We start from the raw sequence: 24,770 nt of genomic DNA, 5'->3' as shown, positions 1-24,770 counted from the left end.
TAGGCAAGCTTTAGGAGCCAGTAGCTTCTTCTGGCAGAAGAGTTGAAAGGGAAGGAAGAGGGGTGAAAGAAAAGGACTGGACAGGTTTAGGGAAAGAGGTAGAGTTCAGAAAAGTCACCCAGAACCCCGTGTCAGGGGAGAGTTACTAGATGGGATGAGAAGGAAAGACTGATTGTACGGGACTGTACCGGACAAGATTTCAAAACAGCTATCCTTGGCTTTATCAGTACAGATCAAAGGAAATATTGTTTCTTACTGCTACTGCTAAGTGCCACTCTATGGCGTTAGTGTCTGATGATGTCACAATGAACTACATATAGCAACATTCCCCCTCCCACCTCTGTTACACATGTTACATACAACATGCTTGCTTTTCACTCTTAGATTTCAAAACCTGACCACTTAAAGGTGGAATACAGGGTAATATGCAAGACAGAGATTACTACTAAAACATTGTGCAAGAGTGAAAAGCAAGCACATGGTATGTAACAGAGGTGGGAAGGGGAATGTTGAAAAATAGACAGGTCGGAAAATGAAAGACGTAGAAAACTAAAACGGAGTGAAGAAAGGAGGTACTATAAGAACTGCCGAGATGGAAGAAATTAACATAAATTAAGGCCACGTGGATGGTGAGAACCAAGGACATGTTGTGCTAGATCCCACCTGCACAGTTCTGAGAAACTGGTGTCTGGGGGCAAGAATCCAGATGGTATATCTGGTGAAACATGAACCAAGACCACTGCTGTCACGTTGTAGAGCATGTTTTGCAACAGGTCATTGTGTATTGCTGTTATAAATCCTCTAACTATGTCCATTCATCCTAACTGATAACTTGGTGGTATTCACACCAATGTAAAAGGCCGAACAGTGTTTAAATAACAGCTGGTACATGTTATGTATAATTTCACAGGTGGCAGTCCCTTTGATAGTATATGTTTAGCCAGTTACAGGACTGGTATAGGTGGTGGTGGGAGGGCCAAGGGCAAGTCTTACAACAGAGACAGTCACAGGGATAGGAGCTGTAGGGAAGGGAGATGGGTGCAGGAACAGCATAGCTTCTGACACGGATACTGCAGAGATTGGGAGGGGGATGAAGAGGTATTAGAGGTGTGGTGGGAAAAATCTGACAGAATGGATCTCATCTCAGGGCGTGGTTTTAGTAAGTCATGGCCTTATTGGAGTAGCTGATTAATACATTCAAGGCCATGACTAGTTAAATCAGGGAAAGAAGAACTACAATCCAATAGCACTCCTGTGCCATCTGTATAAGCTGTACGAATGAACAATCTTAAATTGCACAGCAAATATCCAAGACCAGAAGCTCATTCCCAACAGAACACACAGAGGGAGGGTTTGAAAACAAACAAATACAAGGGGCAGTTCTTGTAGACTAAAGTTGTGCATATGACACTATCCGCCACAGAATGTTCATTAGAAAAAAATCTACTACAACACATTTGAGGACCATCATCTCACAAAAGTTATTACAAGACACAGTTTTAGGTAATGCTGGAGGGCACGAAAAGTTGACGGTATTGACAAAAGAACAGGCTTGCGCAGGTCAGCATGGTGGCTAACCGTTTTCTTTAATCTATACGCAAATGATCTCAACCAACACCACACCATACTACCCATTTCTTGTTTGCCGATAATCTGGCTATTACTAATGAGGAAAGAGTTTTGAGGTAGTAGAAGGGAAACTAGAAAACTCATTAACAGCATGTCTGAATACTGCCAAGAGAACTCCTTCAAAACAAACCACATAACAACACACAATAGTGCTTTCCACCTTTGCTCAAACAGGAAGCCCACCAAAAAGTTGCCACCAGAATCATCGTATCTAAAAAACTAGTGGATTGTAAATGGAGCCAGACCAACTTTATTAAGAACAACTCCCCCAGCACTTTGATTTCCACAGCAGGATATGCATGGCTTGTACGGTCCAGATCTGCACATGCCAAAAATGTCAATACAAGCCTAAATAACACAAGGGGAATAACAAGAGAACGCATGAAATCCACATCACTTGGGAAGCTGTATAAAGTGGTAGGATTCGCAGACCCCGAATCCCGAAAAACTGCACGTGAACATAAAGAAAAATTTAAACAGACTTCTGATGAGTGCCACTCCATACACGGCCTTCATGTAGGCCTGGCAGACATATCCCACAAGAGATTACTTAGTACTGAGCTAAATGAGGCCCCTAAGGTCTACACTGCCTCACAAGAGATGCCCAGCGGCCATACATTAAGCTTGAAGATTTGGAGAACTCTGAATTGCATAAGAACAGGTACAATGCCAGCAAAACAAATCAATTAAATAGGGGCCTAAAGACGAAGCAAAGAACAAATTTGACTGTGGTGAAATCCAGGACATGGAACATGTACAACATCTCAACTGCCTGATGATTGTATCCTTAACAACCCATGGCTTGGCAAGAGAGAAGCACTGGATGTGGGCTGATACTGGGGTTGAAAAATTTTAAAAGAAACTTTCCAGACAAAAAAAAGTATTTGTGTTCCAGTATCTGCACTGCTGTGCCTGGCCGAGCTGTCAGTTGTATGCCTGCAGCCTTGTATACGCCCAGCTTAAGGATCCACATGACATTACTTATGTATCCAGGTCACTGAGACCTCTATTCATGCCCCAAGTACCAACAAATGGCAAAATCTGTGTACAGTTTGCTTGAGAGCTGGCAAATTACATGGGATTTTCACAAGTAATGTCTCTTAAATTAACTGCCTTACAGCAATGATGGTAAAAGGATGCATGTAACAGGTTTAGAAGTGGTGACAGTAACACAGGTGGGAATTAGTTGGAAGAAAGGATAATAAGGCACATTAATTTGTGTGAGAAGAATGTTGTAATTTTGTATGGATGATTGGTACATGGTACAAATATTACTTCAGACTTTCAACAACTCACTACCAACTCCTCTGTTTTGTCTTTTTATTCTCACTCCTACAGAAGATTTCTCTAGATCTAAGATTTACTATCCTTTTCCCATCTGTTAGTGCCATTTCTGGGAAACATGATCCTGGCTTAACCCTAAAATGGAAATGACCATACAGGACTTTTGCCAAAGGAGCTCTTTATATTTTACTCATTACACATTCTGTCTCTGACATAGTCTAATTCTCACCATAAGGTCCTGCAACTTCTTTGAAAATATGTCAACTCGTGTTCTGTTCCATTACTTTATGTGGGCTTATGAATTGAGAATAGGTATCCCTCTTTCTTACAACTAATTATCAACTACATTTTCTCTTAATATAGGGAATGAACAGTAACAAATTCTAATATGTGTGTTATGATGTAGATACATTATTGTTCCACTCTCATTAAAGACTGTTCAGAGATACATTTGAATTATTTAGTGTTTTAAGGGAATCAAGGATTTTAATGTTACTTACTGCTAAAATATATAAAAGAAATCATGTAAATTCAAGTGATGCTGCACATAATGATGCCACTGAATACACTTAATTAGTGTACACAAAATGTCATTTTACTTAAATTGTTTGTACTTCAACCTCAATTACAAAATTTATACAAACTTTACATAAAATAAAAAGACAAACAAACAACCAGCATTTTAAAATCATACAATGTGTTCAGACACACTTCTATTTTTTTTAGAAACGAAAGTTTTCTATGAAGATTTGTGTACATCTCATAGCCATCACATACTGGTAGCCTGGACTCAGAATCACCTGCTGCCGGACAACAGGTACATCAGTTCTAAAAACCATACTTTGACTGTGTCTGCTTCCTTGACATTCTATTCTGAGACCACTGATTTTTTAATTCCAATTCATTTTCTTTAGCCTAGAGAACAAAAAGAAAGACAAATAATTCCCAGTGACAAAAACAAACTTTCTATATCTTTATGAAATACATGTAGCACCATCACTCTCACAAAAAATGATTTGAATCCAATGAAATTGTCACCTGTTCACTAACCTATAAATATGGAAATTACTAAATGTGGTTCACAATATGAATGAGATATCAATACACGATTATGATGCTTCTGATGAAACACAATGGGGAGAAACAAAGGTATGAAAGATATGACTGGTAATGTTTGTAGTTTTATTTTCTGGGGAGGTCACAAAGAAATTTTAGTTTGAGTGGGAAAATGACACTTTATGACATTTACATGATCTTTTGATCAGAATAACATCTACATCTACATTTATACTCCGCAAGCCACCCAACGGTGTTTGGCGGAGGGCACTTTACGTGCCACTGTCATTACCTCCCTTTTCTGTTCCAGTCGCGTATGGTTCGCGGGAAGAACGACTGTCTGAAAGCCTCCGTGTGCGCTCGAATCTCTCTAATTTTACATTCGTGATCTCCTCGGGAGGTATAAGTAGGGGGAAGCAATATATTCGATACCTCATCCAGAAACGCACCCTCTCGAAACCTGGCGAGCAAGCTACACCGCAATGCAGAGTGCCTCTCTTGCAGAGTCTGCCACTTGAGTTTGCTAAACATCTCCGTAACACTATCACGGTTACCAAATAACCCTGTGACGAAACGCGCCGCTCTTCTTTGGATCTTCTCTATCTCCTCTGTCAACCCGATCTGGTACGGATCCCACACTGTTGAGCAATACTCAAGTATAGGTCGAACGAGTGTTTTGTAAGCCACCTCCTTTGTTGATGGACTACATTTTCTAAGGACTCTCCCAATGAATCTCAACCTGGTACCCGCCTTACAAACAATTAATTTTATATGATCAATCCACTTCAAATCGTTCCACATGCATACTCCCAGATATTTTACAGAAGTCACTGCTACCAGTGTTTGTTCCGCTATCATATAATCATACAATAAAGGATCCTTCTTTCTATGTATTCGCAATACATTACATTTGTCTATGTTAAGGGTCAGTTGCCACTCCCGGCACCAAGTGCCTATCCGCTGCAGATCTTCCTGCATTTCGCTACAATTTTCTAATGCTGCAACTTCTCCGTATACTACAGCATCATCCGTGAAAAGTCGCATGGAACCTCCGACACTATCTACTAGGTCATTTATATATATTGTGAAAAGCAATGGTCCCACAACACTCCCCTGTGGCACGCCAGAGGTTACTTTAACGTCTGTAGACGTCTCTCCATTGATAACAACATGCTGTGTTCTGTTTGCTAAAAACTCTTCAATCCAGCCACACAGCTGGTCTGATATTCCGTAGGCTCTTACTTTGTTTATCAGGCGACAGTGCAGAACTGTATTGATCGAACGCCTTCCGGAAGTCAAGGAAAATAGCATCTACCTGGGAGCCTGTATCTAATATTTTCTGGGTGTCATGAACAAATAAAGAGAGTTGGGTCTCACACGATCGCTGTTTCTGGAATCCATGTTGATTCCTACAGAGTAGATTCTGGGTTTCCAAAAACGACATGATACTCGAGCAAAAAACATGTTCTAAAATTCTACAACAGATTGACGTCAGAGATATAGGTCTATAGTTTTGCGCATCTGCTCGACGACCCTTCTTGAAGACTGGGACTATCTGTGCTCTTTTCCAATCATTTGGAACCTTCCGTTCCTCTAGAGACTTGCGGTACACGGCTTTCAGAAGGGGGGCAAGTTCTTTCGCGTACTCTATCCACACACAAACTGTTATGTAGATTCCATCACATACAAAAACTTCCAGGCATGAAAAACAAGTTAAAGGATATGTGAAAGAGAACAGGCCTTTACAAGAAACTTGGTTATTCCTTTACATAATATTATGAACATCATACAATTAAATTTTTTATGAGTTTGTTGCTAATCCCACAACACAATTCCACATGACAACAGTCAACTTAAAATAGCTTTTTTGTTGATAACATGCAGTGTATATGGATTCATCTGGTTTGGCGCCTTGCTTTATTCCATTATTAAGAACAGTTAATTGAAAGTTTTGATCAATGCTTTCATTCTGTCATCTATCTGATAGCCTGTCTGGGAACTGAATTTTATTTCCCTCGGTCTTTCTAAATATTTTTCACATAATTTTCACCTTATTCTTTGAGCTTCCTGTGCATAGTAAATAGTTTCTTTTGCATATTTGATAGTTGACTGGCGGGTTTTATAATACTGTTGACAATGTAGTTAGAGTTCTGGGGCCTAAATGTTCTGCCCTTCCTCAACCAACCCCTTCTTCCTCACCTAAGAAGGAACTGTTAGCTCTGAATCCATGTATTTTTGTATGTGCCTGTTGGGAGTAATCACACTTCACCTCCTGAAGGTACACACTGGTCAGAAACTCTGTCTCATAATTTTATTAATACACTTCCTCATTAGTAATGGTGTTAAGAGTATGGCATTCCAATCAAAAGAAAGATTCAGTTACATAATCATTTCCTGGGAACCAGTGTCATTTAAGGAAATTCATACAATTTCACTGAGATCACAACAAAGGTCATATCCTACACCTTCGCCTCTCCTGGTAATTATGAGTAGTACCGTACGACAGGTAGTTACATAACAACATACACTCAGATAAAGCTTTCGGACACAGTCTTCATCAGTAAACACACACACACACACACACACACACACACACACACACACGACCACCAACTCCAGCATATGCCCTGTGTGTGTGTGTGTGTGTGTGTGTGTGTGTGTGTGTGTGTTTACTGACAAAGGCTGTGGCCGAAAGCTTTATGCGAGTGTCCTTTAATCGTGCCTGTCTGCAGCTTGACGTGTCTTCTTTACGGTACGAAGCAATCTATCTTTTCCTACATTGTTGATATTCCTACCTAGAGCTTCCACTGTTTAATATATACACAAGTACATTTATTTGTGCTACGTATGTATGCAGTTAACATAATTAGACAGGTCATACACCTAATTTACAACCTTAAGCAGTTCAAAGAATGTTTCATTCTGTGACACTTATCTCTTGCCCAAATAACTGCATTATGTAGTTGAAAGAACATTTTACTGAATCACACTTGTAACTTGGTTCTTGTAATAGATTCAATCTGAGTACCTGGAGATTTCCTTGTATTATTACAAAGATCTGTATCTTTCTGCAATTATTCTTATTAGCATTCACAATTAACTTTTGCAAGATATTGATGGTTAAGTTACTATAAAATGTGTACACAACAGTGCAGAGTAGAATATGATGACAGAGTTTATAGTTTCAGCTCACAATATATATTTTTATGAGAGTATAATGTCTCACAATAATAGTACACACCTGATTATAGTTTCTGCTCTTCCATATGCAGTCCGTCCAACATGAATATTTTAATGGTGAATACATAATACACTGATGGAAAAAAAATGGCAGCCCCAAAAAATAATTACTGTATAGTAATGTGACCTCAGCACAGCCACTGTGGTGTGTGTGTGTGTGTGTGTGTGTGTGTGTGTGTGTGTGGGCACACGCGCGTGTGCATATGTGCGTTCTATCTGTGACAAAGTCCTCGTTGGCCAAAAGCTCATTTTCTGATAGTCTTTTTGTCGTACCTATCTGTGATGCAGTACCTCTACTATATGATGAGTAGCAACTATCCTTTTTTATAATGTTGTTACATTCCATCCTCGATTTTCAAATGAACAGTAATGAAATTTTGGGACTGTACAGTAATAACCAGTGTAACTGCCAGAATGCTGAATGAAAACACACAGGCATTGTGTTGTACAGTTACCAGATGTCTGTTTGTGAGATGGAGTTCCATGCCTGTTGCACTTGGTCTGTCAATACAGGGAAGGGACAGTCAGTGCTGTTTGTGGATGACACTGGAGTTGTCATACAACGATATCCCATAGAAGCTCAAATGGAGACAGATCCGGCGAGCAAACAAACCATGTCAACACACTGTACACCATGTTGAGTTCCAACAGTGGTATGTGGATGAGTGTTATCCTGTTGGACATCACCCCCTGGAATGCTGTTTATGAATGGCAGCAAATCAGGTCAAATCACCAGAACAATATATAAATTTCATACGAAATTGCACTCTAGACCATAACGGCAGGTGTACGTCCAGCGTGTCTAGCACGCAGAGAGGTCAGTTGCAGGCATTTGACTGGCCTCCTCTTAACCAACATGCAGGCAGCATTGGGACCGAGGCAGAAGCAGCTTTCATCAGAAAACACAACACCTCCACCCTCCCCTCCAATGAGCTCTCACTTGACACCACCAAAGTCGCAAATGGCAGTTGTTTATGCAGTATTGGCCGCCATACGGTTGGCCGTATTTTAAAAACACACGCTGCAAGTCACTTCACCACTTTTCCTACAGCCACCACCACAGCATGAGGGCATTGCCACAAATGCTTATGTCGCTGTCAATGATATGCAAGCATCCCTACTCTGGAGCTCCAGTATGGATCTACTTAAGCTCACACATCGATGCACAGAGCCCCATTTTGTGTGTTTGCCATTTCATATTATTTACAGACTTTCATAGCAGTCAGAGCTTGTCATCTATGGAATAGTCATTGTACTGAACACTGACTGAATTGAAAACCTTTGTATAATATATATTTCAACGTTCAAATCTACAGTTAGCAACTGATGCTGCAACTACAGCAAACAAAGTTACATATTACTTTCGGTATTTAATATTATACCAAATTAATATCTGAATTCTCTGTCCACAAACCGCTTCTGTTCCTCTCTTCTGTATCCACTGAGGAACCACAAAGCATGCGAAGGAAGTTACAACATATTGGTGATGAAAATGGGATTTGTGGAACAAGGAGCTTTGGACACCAGAGCAGGCCACAGTTTTTTCTTTCTATTGTGTGTGTGTGTGTGTGTGTGTGTGTGTGTGTACATTATTGAGTTGAAATATTTAAGTTTGAATATTTAAGAAATCATGGTGACCAGGGAGAGTAACAGCTAAGTGCTGAGCAACGCCTAACATCTTTTGTTCAGTTTTCAAGTCAACAAATAACAGCTCTTTGAAAGCTGTTATCCTTCAGAATGTTCACAACAGCAGTTAACCCTCGCATTACCAAGCAGGGTATTCTGACTACCCCAGGTTGATGTTATCTGAAGGGCCACATGCCTGCGGTTTCATGACTTTGTACTAAAATGACTGACGTTGAAGTCACACTCACGACTGTCTAATATTTTTGGTTTTATCATTGTTATTCAAGTCATTTATTAGTGGGATTGTGAGACTACCCCGCTTGGTATGAAACATCTTATTTTTCTTATTTGTAGAAAAAGAAGATTTTGGGAAATATATGTCATTCATCTTCTTTGTTGAGTTTTGCCATAGATCCAATGTTTGTTATTGTTGCTGGTTACTACTGTTGAGCTGAATTTGGCATTCACTGTTGAGCTGACATTACACGAGTCAGTATTTCATCTGTAAGTAAGGATGTCCAAAGGATTTTCTAGCGAAGAGATCATGGAAATTCTATACAATTCTGATGTCAGTGACAATGAAAATGAATGGAACATTGATAATGAACTGAATGAATATATGGAACCTCTTGACAAAGACCATATCGTAGCATCAGAAGAAGCTGATGCTGAAATATCAGAAGACACTACACATTCTCGTGAACAAGTAGAAGAAGAAGAAGAAGAAGAAGAAGAAGAAGACGAAGACACTGGAGATTTGTTTGTTTCTAGAAGTGGACTACAATTTTCTAGCGAACCACCAAAAGGTGGGTGGCATCAACGTCACAACATTTTGAACGTAACACCTGGCCCAGTGAATGATGGAAAAACAATCAAAACACTAAGAGAGACATTTTTATTATTTATCTCACCGGAAATCATGAGCATCATTGTAGAAGAAACGAACAGGGAAGCCAAACAAGTAATTTCTTTGTGGAATGTAGCTCATTCTTCGAACAAAACGACCTAATAGGAGCTGGTCAAACTCATGGACATCGCACAAGTGCTTCTGATCTGTGGGGAGGTAATGTTGCCTTTCGGCAACCATTCTTTTCTGCTGCCATGTCAAGAAACCGATTTTTGTCTATACTGAAATTCTTGCGATTTGACAACAGAGACACAAGAGCACAGATAATTGAAGAAACCAAGGACACGCTACAAGCCATCAAGGTAGTGTTCGACAAATTTCAATCTAACTTTATCCTTATGAATACATGACTATTGATGAACGATTAGCAATGTACAGAGGAAACTGCCCTTTTAGGGTTTATATGAAGAGCAAGCCTGGCAAGTATGGCATTAAAATTTGGGTTTGTGCTGATGTGAAGACATCTTACTTACTACGGATCCAAATTTACACAGGAATGGTGGACAATACTCGGGAAGTGAATCAAGGACAGAGAGTCGTTTTGGATCTGATGGAACCATTTCTGAATAACGGTCATGGTGTAACAACTGATAATTTTTTCACCAGTTTTCCATTGGCTGCTGAACTACTAAAACGAAACACGACAGTGGTTGGTACCTTGCGTTCCAATAAGAAAGAGAGTCCAAAGGAATTCTTACCAAACAGAAAGAGAGAAGTTCACTCTTCAATGTTTGGTTTCACAAATGACTTGACCCTAGTTTCCTATGTTCCAAAGAAGGTAAAGGCAGTAATACTACTCTCTACTCAGCATAATGAGAGACAAGTGAGTGGTGAAGAAAGTGAACAAAAAACCGAAATCATACTGTACTACAACAAAACCAAAGGTGCTGTAGATAATGGGGACAAAATGACAAGAGAATACAGTTGTGTTAGAGGAACGAGGCAGTGCCCACTAAGAATCTTCATGGAAATGATAGATATTGCAGCACTGAACGCATATATTCTGTACACTCAAAGATTTCCTGAATGGCAGAAGAATAACCGAAGCCGACGTAAACTCTTAACGACTGAACTTGCATTTGGACTCAGCAAAGGCAACATGGAAGAAAGAGCCAAAATGTCAACGGTCTTCATAAAGATGTACAAGAAGCACTGAAAGCTTGTGGTATTGCAATTCCTATAGCAGTGATCCAGACCCAGTGTTCCAATTTACCAACGCCACAACGGTGTCAAGATTGCAAGAGAAACGAAGATCGGAAAAAACAAGATTCTGTTGTGTAACATGCAAGAAACCTGTGAAGTGCATGCAGTGCAAAAATGTACTTGACTGAAAAGTTGAAAAAAGTCTTGTGTTACTTTACTGCAATGACTGTTGAGGTACACAAGATTATTAATTTTCTGCTCATTGAGTACTGAATTTAGTGAAATATATAACAAAATTTTTGTACTTTGTATCTGTGATCTGATTAAATACTTCTAATAACCTGAAAAGCTGTTTTTCAATACTAAATAAACCCATTCAATGGAAATAACAAAATATGAGAACACATTATTACAATAAAACACAAAACTCTTTTGGGGTAGTCCAAATACCCCGCTTCGTAAAATAGGTGTGAAAAATCTTGGTAACGGGAGGGTTAAAGGCTGCCTGGGTGGCTTACTAGTGGGATAAGAATATCACGAACACCAAACGGGGAATTATATCAAAATGTTAGAAGTAATCACAACTGAGTTACAGTAGCACATTACAAACAGTAATGCAAAGTGCTTAAAATGATATTAGGAAGGCAAAGAGTATTTGGTATGCAAATACATTAGCTAAATCACAGCATAAAACTGAAACTGTATGGTAAGATGTCAAGGAAGTATCTGGTCAGCAGCACAAGATCGAGGATATAAAGTCAGTACATAGTAAAAATGTTCCTGTTACTGATAAGTCAGATATAAGTACATGATTTGACAATCATTTTCTGAACATAGTTGGTGAATTAAATAAAAACTTAATTTCTACATGGATTCATACAACTCTCCTGGAAAATGGCCTTCTAAGATTGATGTCAGAAATACTCTTCTGTGACACTGACTAGTGGGAAACTGAGTCAATAATTAAGTCACTGAAGACCAAGGACTTTCATGGATATTACAGAGTATCTATCATAACACTAAAGTACTGTGTTGCACATCTTAGTCCTATATTTAGCTATATTTGTAATTTTTCCTTTAGGAATGGTCCGTTTCCTGAATGACTAAAGTACTCAGTAATAAAACAACTTTATAAAAATGGAGAAATGGATGATATACACAGTTTTACACCTATTTCTATGGGATCATTTATTGAAAAGTCCATGTATGTAATGGATCATTTCATTTCACATAATTTGCTGTCAAATGTACAGCTTGGTTTTAGAGCTTGTTTAACAACTGAAAATGCTATATTCTCTTTTCTATGTGTGGTACTGGATGGATTAATAAAAGGTTCAAACAATAGGTGTCAATTTAACTAAGGCATTTCATTGTTTGGATCACAAAATATTGCTCTAGAAGTTGCACCATTATGGAATAGGGGGAGTAGCTCACAATTTGTTCACTTCTTACTTTAAGAATAGACAGTAAAAGGTCATGCTCCACAGTACTGAGGACGCTTATGATGTGGGATCCGAGCGAGTCACGGTTAAATGGGGGATGTCACCGGGGATCAGTTCCGGGGCCACTCCTGTTCCTTATTTATATAAATGATATGCCTTCTAGTACTATAGGTGCTGATGACACTAGCTTGGTAGTAAAGGGTGTTGTGCGCAACATTGGCACTGTTCGAATAGTGCAGTTGAAGACATAAGTTCATGGCTTGTAGAAAATAATCTTATGCTAAATCACAGTACAACTCAGTTTTTACAGTTTCTAACACAAAATTCAAAATCCTGACTTTCTAGTTACACAGAATGGGCATATGATTAGTGAGACTGAATATTTCAAATTTCTAGGTGTTCAGATAAATAATAAACTGTTGTGGAAAGCCTATGTTCAGGACTTTGTTCAATGATTTAATGCTGCCATTTTTACTACTATAAAAGTATCTGAAGTAAGTGATAGTTCAACATGAAAAGTAGTCTACTTTGCTTATTTTCATTACCTTATGATGTATACGGAGTTTCTTGAAAAATTAAGCTAATTCCTGTGACACATTGTTAACTGCGTTTGTATAAACTTATAGCTTGTCGTCTTTTTGGCATTCACAAACATTTTATTTTGTCTGTTATTACTTTTCTGTTGTATTTTCATGTACTGAAATGTTCCATGACCATGGAGATTTGCTCCTCAATTTGGTCTTATGGAACTAGACATGAAATATAAATAAATGTCACATATAAGTGTGAGCAGCCTAGCAGCAAAGTGCATCAAAGGCTAAAGATAGAGTTAAACTGCCCCCTCCGTCCTTCTGACAGTTTGATGAGAAGAAAACATGGCAAGAGTACATAACACAGCTGCATCAACACTTCGATTGGTGAATCACAAGCATTTTTCTTTTTATATGTAGGAGTATACACAAACCGGCTATTAGTGAAATTATTTCCCCTCAGTGAGCCTCAAACACAGCCCCAAGAGGTCATAATTCACAGATTAGATGAATTTTTGGAGAGTCAAATACATGTTGCTGTTGCAATGGTACAAATTTTTTCATACGCAACACTGTAGTAATCAATTCTATAAAGAATGAATTGCGGAATTGCAGGACATGACTTGAGACTGTAAATTCAATTGTGTCTGTGGCGCAGCTCATCAGGTTGAAATGCTTAGTGATGCTCTTCAGAATCTATTAGCTCAGAGACTGAGGGCCGAAATTCTAAAGCATCGCAGCCCTAGCTGCAGTGAAGTGCTCAAAGTTATAGATGCACACGAAGTTCAAGATTTAGCAAGCAAGATTTCTGTCTACCAGTTATCACTTCACTTGAGACAAACAACATGCCCCAGCCACGGCCACAGCCCCAGCACTTGCAAATCAGCACTGTGAAAACAAGGTTAGGCACGCAACTACATACAACGTTTGCCGCACTAGCACAATGCTAATTCCACTGCTTCAGCTCCACATCAAGCGAAGTCATGTGTAAAATGCTATGTCACCCATCATCGCAAGAGTTGCTTCTTCAGACACGTTAAAAGCAATTTTTGTCACTGCACAGGACATATCAAACAGGTCTTCCAGCAAAAGACTAGGAAGACCTCCTCTGTTTCAAGCAGGAATAACGCAAAGCAGCAACAGATGGAAATAAATGTCATTTCATGTTCAGATTCTGTACTGCCTCCTGCTCAGACAAGTGAACAGAAAACATACACACATGCATTCAAAGTGAACCATACAATTCAAACAGGCTCTGCCAATCTCGAAATTCAGGAAAAAACTCTAGTGTGCATGCGGAAACAGGGAGCAGTTTTTCACAACAAAAAATGCACAACTCTATTCTGCAAACAGTGGATTGCACTGCAAATTTGTAACTACTAAGTGCCTTTTCAACTAGCTATCAGAGCTTCTGTCATGTTGCTTAACCTAAATACGTATGAAAAAATTGGTCAACCACCTTTGCAAACATCAAGTCTGCACCTCATTGCCTCAAGCATTTCAATGCTTGGAAAGTGTCACTTAAATGCACAATACAAAAACATGATTAAGGGAGTATCTTTCACTATAGTCCGCTCTCATATGAGCCCAGATATTTTCAGCTTGGATGAGTTTGATTCCTTTAAATTAGACATACAGGACAACGTGCATGTCATTGACACAAAAGTTTCCCATACCTAACAACTAACTCTGTGTCAAGTATCAACATTTGTTCAAAGTTACTCTAGGATGTGCAAAAGATTTTCACACTCAACATTACTCTGAAAGCTAATGCGCATCCCAAATTTTGCTGCACATGCCCACTGTCACACGGATTACACGACGATGTCGCTACAGAAGTTCAGAGACTAGAATTCGTTGACATCTTAAAACCTATTTCAGCAAGTCAGTGGGCATCACCCTTAGTCGTCCGTCATAAACCAAATTGGAAGATTCATCTTTGTGCAGATTTCAAACGCAAGGTAAATTCACATACAACCATTGATTCCTACCTGCTCCCACATACTGAGGACATTTTTGATCATCTGAAGGGAGGACAGTTCTTCTCTCAAAAACTGATCTTACAGATGCGGATCTTACAGTTATCATTGGCTGACAAGACAAAGAAAATTTTTGTTGTGACTTCTCATGTCGGCTTGTTTGAATATCAATGCCTACCTTTCAGAAGCACTTCCGCACCTGCATTATTTCAAAAAATGTTCCAACAAGTAACATTTAAAGTACCTGCTTGTTTTAATTATCTTGACAACGTAATTGTCTCCGGACAAACACCTGAACAGCACATTGAAAAATTTTGCTGTCTTTTTCAAGTTCTCACTGATGCAGACCTGAAATATAACGGTGCAGAAATGTTCTTTTTTCAACATGACTGAATATTTATACATATCATTGACACCAATGGCGCTCATCCTTTGACAAAACATTTGAAAGCAATTCAGAAATTCCCATCTCCTAAGAATTTATGTGAACCGCAAGCTGTTGTTGGAAAGTCAACTTATTACATAAAGTTCATTCCTAATGCAGCACAAATTACCGCACCTCTGAATTGCCTCAGATGTAAATATTTTCTGTTCCATTGGACAGAAGACTGCGACAAAGCTTTTCAAAGAGTGAAAACTGCATTACTTTGTCACCTTCCCTTATGCACTATGATCTGCTCAAACCACTTGCGTTGCTATAGATGCCTTGTCTCGTGGCATCAGGGTGCTTTTATCCCATAAAACTGACAGCACATAATGCCCCATCACATTTGCTTCCACAACTTTGAACAGTGCTCGAGAACGAAGCTCTGGCTATGGTATATGGTATCACAAAATTTCAAAATTACCTGTATGGCAGAAAATTTTTCCTGGTCATGTACAATAAGCCACTGTTTCATCTGTCAAAGCAAGTTCCCGACCACACTGCACAAATGCTCCAACTTTGGTAGCTATTATTGTAAATTTATCAGTATGAAATTCTGTATCACCTGAAGGCACAACATGCCAATGTTGACATATTGCTTCATTAACATGTTGGCACAGATGCAGCATTTGATGCATCAGAAGTTTCTTGTTTACATATTGAGTCTTCTGATTTGCAAGCACTGGATTCTTTTCCTCTTGATTCACAGTGGATCCCACAAGTCACAGAGCATGACCAATCACTAAGGTTGCTAAAAAGTTACATTCGCAAAGGTTGACCATCCTCTTGGAAACATATTCCCGATTCCTTAGTGCAAAGATATTTTGTGCAAGGCAATAGTTTATCACTTCTGAATGATGTGATTCTGCTTCACAGACCCTAGAAACAGACAAGAGTGCTTATCCCCGCCTCATTGCAACAGCAAGTATTAATTCTTCTGCATAAAAATAATTGGGGAAAAGTTCACACTAAGCAGTTGGCATGTAACATTGTATGTGGCTTGGTTTAGATGTGTGGATAATCAGTCTGCTCCACACCAAAAATTTTTCGCCTGGCCACATTCTAATACTCCATGGCAACACCTCCATATAGACTCTGCTGGCACCTTTTATCAAATGCGTGGTTGATTTTCACTGTTGCCTACAGATGCCGCCAGCACTATTGAGGTGTTCGCTTCTGCATTTTCTCTTGAAGGCTTGACACAAACAATTGTTTCTGACAATGAACGTCCTTTTCCTTCAAAGGAATTTGCACAATTTTGGGAAAAAAAAAAAAAAGAAAAAAAAAAGGGGGAATACAACATGTCCAGACAATACCGTATCTTGAAAGGAGGATATAAGATGAACATCAATAAAAGCAAAACGAGGATAATGGAATGTAATCGAACTAAGCCGGGTGATGCTGAGGGAAGCAGATTAGGAAATGAGACACTTAAAGTAGTAAAGGAGTTTTGCTATTTGGGGAGCAAAATAACTGATGATGGTCGAAGTAGAGAAGATATAAAATGTAGACTGGCAATGGCAAGGAAAGCGTTTCTGAAGAAGAGAAATTTGTTAACATCGAATATAGATTTAAGTGTCAGGAAGTCGTTTCTGAAAGTATTTGTATGGAGTGTAGCCATGTATGGAAGTGAAACGTGGACGATACATAGTTTGGACAAGAAGAGAATAGAAGCTTTTGAAATGTGGTGCTACAGAAGAACGCTGAAGATTAGATGGGTAGATCACATAACTAATGAGGAGGTATTGAATAGAATTGGGGAGAAGAGGAGTTTGTGGCACTACTTGACAAGAAGAAGGGACCGGTTGGTAGGACATGTTCCGAGGCATCAAGGGATCACAAATTTAGCATTGGAGGGCAGCGTGGAGGGTAAAAATCGTAGGAGACCAAGTGATGAATACACTAAGCAAATTCAGAAGGATGTAGGTTGCAGTAAGTACTGGGAGATGAAGAAGTTTGCACAGGATAGGGTATCATGGAGAGCTGCATCAAACCAGTCTCGGGATTGAAGACAGCAACAACAACAACAACAACAACAAGTCAATACCAGTCTTGTCACAGTCTAATAGTGAGGAGAGGCGTGGAGGGGGAGGGATAGTAGGGTAGGGATGGCAGGCAGTGAAGTACCCTCCATCTAGGAGGGCAGCACTTCACTGCACGCCACCCCTACCCTACTATCCCTCCCCCTCCCCACCCCAGCCTCTTCCTTACCCTCACCCAGTCACCACTTCCATCATGCATTGGTGCTGTTGCTTGCAGTACGGCCTCAGTTGCCTAAGACTGCAGTCGTATGTGTGAGTTGCATTTTTGTGTGTGTGTGTGTGTGTGTGTGTGTGTGTGTGATCTATTTTTGACGACGGCTGTACAGGCCGAGAGCTTTATTTGTGACAGTCTTTTTGTTGTGCCTATTTGCGACTCCACATCTCCGCTATATGGTGAGTAGCAACTTTCCATCTCACAATATTGTGTGTGATTTATGTTGGAGCTAAATGAATACGAATGTGTGTAACTTGTTGGTGTTCTTGTGGGGGGTGCTTCTGTAACAAAGATGGCCTAAGTGTTTGGTGTTTTAAGAGGCACCTTATCAAAGATTTATACTGCATATGGGGAAAGCAGAAAAAGATCACCCGCTTAGTCACAACACAGATGGAAATGTATGTCGAGTGATCGTGACAGGCGGTTATTGATGAGGATGTTGACACAAAGTAAGAGGACAGCAGCAGCAAACGTCACTGCAGAACTGAATGTTGCACTCGTGAATCCTGTCAGCACCAAAGCACCATGAAGGGAGTCCATAAGTTGGGAATTACAGGATGAGCTGGAATTCCAAAACCATACATCAGTGATGCAAATGCTTGTAACAGGAAAACGAGATGCCGAAGCCATAAAACCTGGACCATGGAGCCGTGCAAGAAAGTCAAGACTTTTCTGAAAGTCTTAATTCACAATATTTTCCAAGTACTGGCCAAGTTTATGTCTAGCATACACTGTCGAAGGCCTGTGATGCAGAATGCTTGCTGCCAAGAGTGAAACATGACAGGGGTTTGGTGATGATACGGGCAGTCGTATCGTGGTATTCCAGGAGCCCCATGGTTATTCTGCAAGGCTGTATTACTGCCAAGGATTATGTGACGAATTTGGCTTATCAGGTGTATCCCACGGTACAATAATTGTTCCCCACTGTTGTGTTCCACGATGACAGTGCTCCTGTTTATGAAGCTTGCATCATCTAGTACTGGTTTAATGAGCAAAAGGATGAATTGTGGCATCTCCCCTGGCCACCACAGTTACCAGATCTCAGTATTAATGAGCCTTTGTGGTCTACTTTGGAGAGAACGGTGCACAATTGTTATCCACCTCCGTCATCGGTACCTGAACTTGCCACTATTTTGCAAGAATAATGGTATAAGATTCCCTGTAAAATGATTCAGGATGTGTATTTATCCATTCTGGGATGACTGGCACCTGTTTTGAATGCCAACAGTTTTTTTGCCCTGTATTAGGCATGTTAATGTGTTGTGTCTTTGGTGTTTCCATACTTGTGTTCAACCCCTGCATGTCAATTCAGAGAGTGTACTATATATTAAGTGCTACTTATTGTTACCTTCATACTACGAAATATAACTAAATGACAAAATCATCAACTGTCTAATGAAATTACAGAATAATTTTTAATCGCCTTCTAACTCTCAGAAACATTTAATGGTACATGTGTGCATGTCATCATAGAGTAAAAGTAAAACTGTTCTGACAAAATATAAATAAAAAAGAGTAAAGGAGACCACTCACTGAACACCGGAAATGTTGAGTCATCCACAGGCACTCACATAAGAGAGTAAAAATCTTGTCAGCTTTCAGAACAAATCCTTTGATGAGCTAGAGCGTGCATGTACCATCTGGACCCTTCCCTCCAGCACCAGCTTTTCTTAACTACACAGATGGGAGTTATTCTTACAACAAAACTTTTGCTCCTGCTTGCTCCAATCTCCACTAACCCACTGTTCCCACACATTCTACCCAAAAGTTTCCCCTTCCCAAGTCCTGTTAAACCCTCCCACCCCCATGTCATTCACATCAAGCATCATACCTCACTAGCTTTGGTACTTGTGTCTCGCATGCCCAGCACGTACACCTGCCACTCCTCCCTCCCACATTTCTAGTCTGCGTACCTGCTTCATCCCTCTGAGCCACTACATATCTGCCCCCAAACACCCCTGTTCCTGCCTCATTCTATCTACCCATCCCACCTGAGACCCTCACTCAAAGTCCACCTGCCAAACTGCAGTCCCCCCCCCCCCCCCCTCTCTCTCTCTCTCTCTCTCTCTCTCTCTCTCTCTGTGTGTGTGTGTGTGTGTGTGTGTGTGTGTGTGTGTGTGTGTGTGTGTGTGTCCTCTAGCTCGTCAAAGGTTTTCTTCCAAAAGCTAGGAAAGTTTTCATTCTCTTTGGTGTGTGCCTGTCAGCGACTCAGTGCTTCTGGTATTTGGTGAGTAGTCTCCTTTATTATTTAGGATAAAAGTTTGTGTGATGTATCGTCCTATAAGATGTTTCCAGTGAAACTTCCTGGCAGATTAAAACTGTGTGCCGGACCAAGGCGCACTGTTCTCACAGCCTTAATTCTGCTAGTACCTCGTCTCCTAACTTCCAAACTTTACAGAAGCTCTCCTGCGAACCTTGCAGAACTAGCACTCCTGAAAGAAAGGATATTGCGGAGGCATGGCTTAGCCACAGCCTTGGGGATGTTTCCAGAATGAGATTTTCACTCTGCAGCGGAGTGTGTGCTGATACGAAACTTCCTGGCAGATTAAAAGTGTGTGGCGGATCGAGACTCGAACTCAGGACCTTTGCCAGTATCTGTAATATGTGACAGATTATCTTTGACCAGCTTTAGCATGCAGGTCAAACATATTGTTTCTTTCATGGCTACATGAAGAATAATAAAGACTTTATCAGTTGTTTTCAGATGTGTAAGTTATATGGCATACATGGTAGGTTGGTCAATGTAGCAGTCAGAAAATTACTTTAATTGAAAGTATAATAATTGTATTCACATGTGTAATTTTTTGCAGGTTTTAATGCTTGTGCAAGAAAGAAGTGTTTACAGTCTGTAAAAGAAGTTTTATATATTTGATGCTCGGCCAGTTACATCATGTGTACAAGGTTGTGCGGCCACAACTCTGTTTCAATATAGCATTGTGTAGTGCTGCCTATGTATGCCCTTTATTGTAAATACATTTTGTTTTGGTACAGTGGAATAGTAAGATCCTGGACTTGCAATCAGGAAGATGGTGATATAAATCGCCATCAAGCTATCCACCAGATTTAGATTTTCTGTGGTTCTCCAAAATGCTTAAGGCAAATGCTAGGATCATTCCTTTGAAACAGCCATGGCCAGTTTCCTTCCCTATCCTCCTCCAGTCTGAGGATCTGCTGTGTCTCTGATATATTCAGCCATATATAATAATGTTTGTGCATGAAAAACTGCCTGTATTTGCAGTCCAGAACTGAGGATCACATCTGTTCAATATGAATAGTGGGATAAAACAAGGAAGTTCTGTGTGACTACTACTACTCACCATCGTAATAGAGAACGCTCCCGCAACAATGTAAAGAAAGGATTCAAAACCTGATTCCTCAATCTTTGTCAATGAGGTGATGGTAAAGGGTGAGAAACAATTAAGTAAAAGTTAACCAACATCTCTGTCATGACAAATTTTATGAAATTTATTTGCAATTACAGAAGAATAGCTTTAAGCATGAAGGTGTTACCTACTGGTGACACACAAATTTGTGCCAGACCAGAAACCTGGATATCTTGCTTGTCACGAGCAGCAATCTTAACTATTTCGGCTATCTGAGCAAGATTCCAGGACTGACCTAAACTTCCATATGCCATACTGTTTACCTCACTGCTCACAGCTTTACTTGGGTTCCTGCTCCTAGTGTCAAGGAGACAAACATATTCAATGTTAGTGTTACAATAGTTATTTTGTCTGTCGACCACGGCATTATTATACGTGTCAATCGAACCACTGGGCAGGTTTGAACTGGTGGCCATAACCCGATGACTGCAATGTTGTCAGACCCCCAGTACCCACTGGATAGATTTCATCATCCTCAGACCACAACATGTATGCCAAGGTGCCCAATAGCACCCTGCTTCCACACTGCTGCCCAGCTATGTGGACTGTGCTGGCCATCACTAGCCGAACCACATGGACTTCAATCGGCAACCGCCGTCTCAGCTCCTGGTGTCAGTGACGCCAAGGAACTGTGCTGCTCCAAGCACATGTACCACCTCTACACTGATATGAGGACACTGTGGTCAATACCAGGCTGTGCTCAACAGACAATTGCATGCACTTGTATCTGATACAGCTTGATGAAAAGTAAAGCGTTTTCCTGCACTCTGTCTGTCTTGCTGCACCTTCACCTCCGACAGACTCCTCTGGACCCCGGCATGCCATCCAACCCACAATGTCCAGGTTGGAAAGCAGACTGCCATCCTGACAACTGGAAGAATGGCTCCCCATTTCATTATAGCTGTTACAGAACAAAGGGACAACTTCAGTGGTATCCGAAGCGGATGGTGCAGGAGAAGCTGGAAGCAGAACCCCAGCAGCACCATAATGAGTAAATAGCAGCACATGTGTGATATAACCACTCGTGGACTCCTGGTTGTGTGTCCACCTCTACTCTTTGCTACTAACATATCATACGATGTGGTTCTGGTACCAGGAAAGGGTCCAATGGACGAACCTACAAGACCAGATATATGCTCTCAGTGTAACATGTGGCTCTACAAATCAAGTCACATGACGTAGCATGGTGGGCATGCTGATAAGGAGGGTATTATGCCAGGCAATGTAGGTAAAGTACTTGGCTAAGATGTGACAAACCTTGGATCCTGATAAATTTAGATAAATGTAAACAGCACACATGTAAGTTATGAAGTTATACATAAGTTATAAACTTAAGAGTTCTCCACAGATCTGTGCTAATGGATATGTGGAATGGTGTTCACAGTGTGCCCGAGTCACATGCAGAACTACTTCTCTTCCTTTCTGTTTTGCTTCTATCTGTCATTCTTTTCTCTAGTTTGATAAGTGAAAGCTGTGATACAGCATAGACCAGTGATGCAACAGATAATGCACAGTTGCAACAATGTCTTATGGTTAGATTTTTTTGTGTTTTCGTCACACAACGTCTGCCCAAAACAGTACAACGTGGTGCAAGGATATCGCACGGATGTGAGATGGGTCACTGGCCACAACGTCATTGCTATATTGCTCCTGGTCCCTTGAAGCACAGCCAGCATCTACCAGAGGTGATCGTCGGAACCAAAGTAGGGGATTACAGGCAAGAGATCAGAGAGTGTTATTGTGAGGAAACTTAGCAAGTGTCCAGAGAAATATGAGATGAGGAGAAAATGTTAGTTGATTCATAAGAGTTGAGATAAGGTAGCACAGGTTGGAGCTGAAAGAGTCCCGTAGCTAGTTATGACACAGGAATTGAGATACGGTAGCACAGATTGAAGCTGGTATAGTACCAGTGGTTAATCAAGTTTCCTGTGGTTAATCAAATATGTCACTGATATCGTGAAGTTTATGGAGCAAGAAACACCAAACAGTTTCAGATGTGGCACGATATGTCTGTCCAGTGTGCATACTCATCATATTCCTCATCAATAATGAAAGAAATAACTAAGCAAACATAAGCATATTTAGCTTTATAGAGAATTTTGCTAGAATAATTGTTACAAACAGCATCGTGATATGAATCACGAGATATTAACTTTTAATTCAGATGACTGATCTGGATTCATGAGAGCCAGAAGCAAATGGGGTCCACCATTGTTGCACAGTAAGGTGGTGGCCACAAAAACGCAAGTCACTGTGACATGGACAAAGCCAATGTGACGGGAAAGTTCCGAATCCTAGCCTACGGATACAAACCTTTTTAAAAAGTACCTGTTAAACAATACATTCTAGATGGTGAAGGTGTCCTTAGATAATGTGATGAGGGGTTTGGTACAAAAATATAACGTGACTTCATGATAATAAAAAGCATTTATCATTTTATAAATATTTCTGTATTCTGAGTTTTCCCCATCCACAAGAACATCCAACATTCTCAAAGGATAATACTAACATCTCACTCTCTTTGTGAGCCCAAGATTTTGCTCGTTCCAAAGGGATGCTGACACAGTTTTTCAGCCAAACAAATGGAAAGATGCAGCACACATAATTAATAATAAAATAATTGTTATGGTTTTAATGTCATCTAAAAGTGTGACTGATGGAAGAACAGTGTAGTATTAACTTTTTAATTTATGAAATAATTTCTCCACAGGAATGTATAAACAAAACAGTATTGCACACAGGATCAACCAAACGAGGGAGCAGCACTGTTTTCAATAGACTGGTCTGGTATTTGGGAGGATGGAAGCTCTGATCATTACTTGGCTATCCTGATTTAGATGTTCCACGTTTCCCTAAATTACTTCACGCAAATGCTGTAGTGGTTCCCACTACTAGGCCACGGCCGACTAATTGTACTATTCTTGTCAAACTAGACTGCACATATTAACTGTTTGTTCTTAACCTACAATATTATGGCACGTTCAGTATCCTCATATCAGTGGTCCATAGATGAATAAATGTACTGCTGCTGTTACTACTACTCCAATAGTGTGTCTAAAAATGGGAAATGTAGGTAGAGAGATTGTTGGCAACTTCTAGTAATTGGGTACTGTTGTCCCTTCAAACAATACTGTGCATAAAATGATAAACATCATTAAACATAAAACTTCCAAATTCTATTCTTCAATGTGTGAGGTACTTCGGAATGAAATATTTCCACAAGCCTGTATATGACATGTGTATTTATACTAATTTATGGATTGCTGGAGTTGGCGGTTGTGCGTGCTTGAGGTGTGCTTGCTTGTGTGTATGAATGGCGTGTGTGTCTCTATTACTGATGAAGGCTGTGGCTGATAGCTTTATGTAATTATCTTTTATTTGTGCCTATCAGGAACTTAGCATGTCTTCTTTATGGTAAGTAGCAATCTGTCTTTTCCTACAGTGTTAGCAACTGGTAGGACTGGACATCATTATGGTGGAGTGGACATATAAAGAGATTAGCTATGTTCAAGACTCTTGAAGTATACTTTCATCAAAATATTCCTCATAATACACCAAGAGAAAGTTCATATGATGTCTGAGACAAGCTAATTTTCAAGGACCTCAAAACTATGGGTGCCACTTGGCACCAAATACATTAATAGCTTTGTAGGAGATACCGTATTTGCTCGAATCTAAGCCGCACTTTTTTTCCGGATTTTGTAATCCAAAAACCCGTCTGCGGCTTAGAATCGAGTGCAAAGTAAGCGGAAGTTCTGAAAAATGTTGGTAGGTGCCGCCACAACTAACTTCTGATGTCAAATATATGTAGCGCTATACAGGCATGCTTTGCAGGCACAAAGATAAATATTGGCGCCAAAACCTCTGCGTG

General features: G+C 40.1%; 1 protein-coding gene across 3 annotated transcripts in view; it reads right to left on the bottom strand.

Moving 5' to 3' along the window:
- Positions 1–3,486: 3,486 nt before the first annotated feature.
- LOC126262844 (proline-rich protein PRCC) overlaps positions 3,487–24,770 on the bottom strand; it is an 89,455-nt gene continuing 68,171 nt past the window's right edge. For all 3 annotated transcript variants that reach the window (XM_049959707.1, XM_049959709.1, XM_049959708.1), the window contains one exon: positions 3,487–3,828. In XM_049959707.1, the coding sequence (XP_049815664.1) occupies positions 3,742–3,828 (87 nt within the window). In that variant the 3' untranslated portion in view covers positions 3,487–3,741. The remainder of the gene's footprint in view (positions 3,829–24,770) is intronic.

This window comes from Schistocerca nitens, chromosome 6, assembly GCF_023898315.1.
Source record: "Schistocerca nitens isolate TAMUIC-IGC-003100 chromosome 6, iqSchNite1.1, whole genome shotgun sequence".
Taxonomy (NCBI): Eukaryota; Metazoa; Arthropoda; class Insecta; order Orthoptera; family Acrididae; genus Schistocerca; species Schistocerca nitens.
Note: the sequence above shows the minus strand (reverse complement) of the source record. Positions and strands in the feature narration are given on the sequence as shown.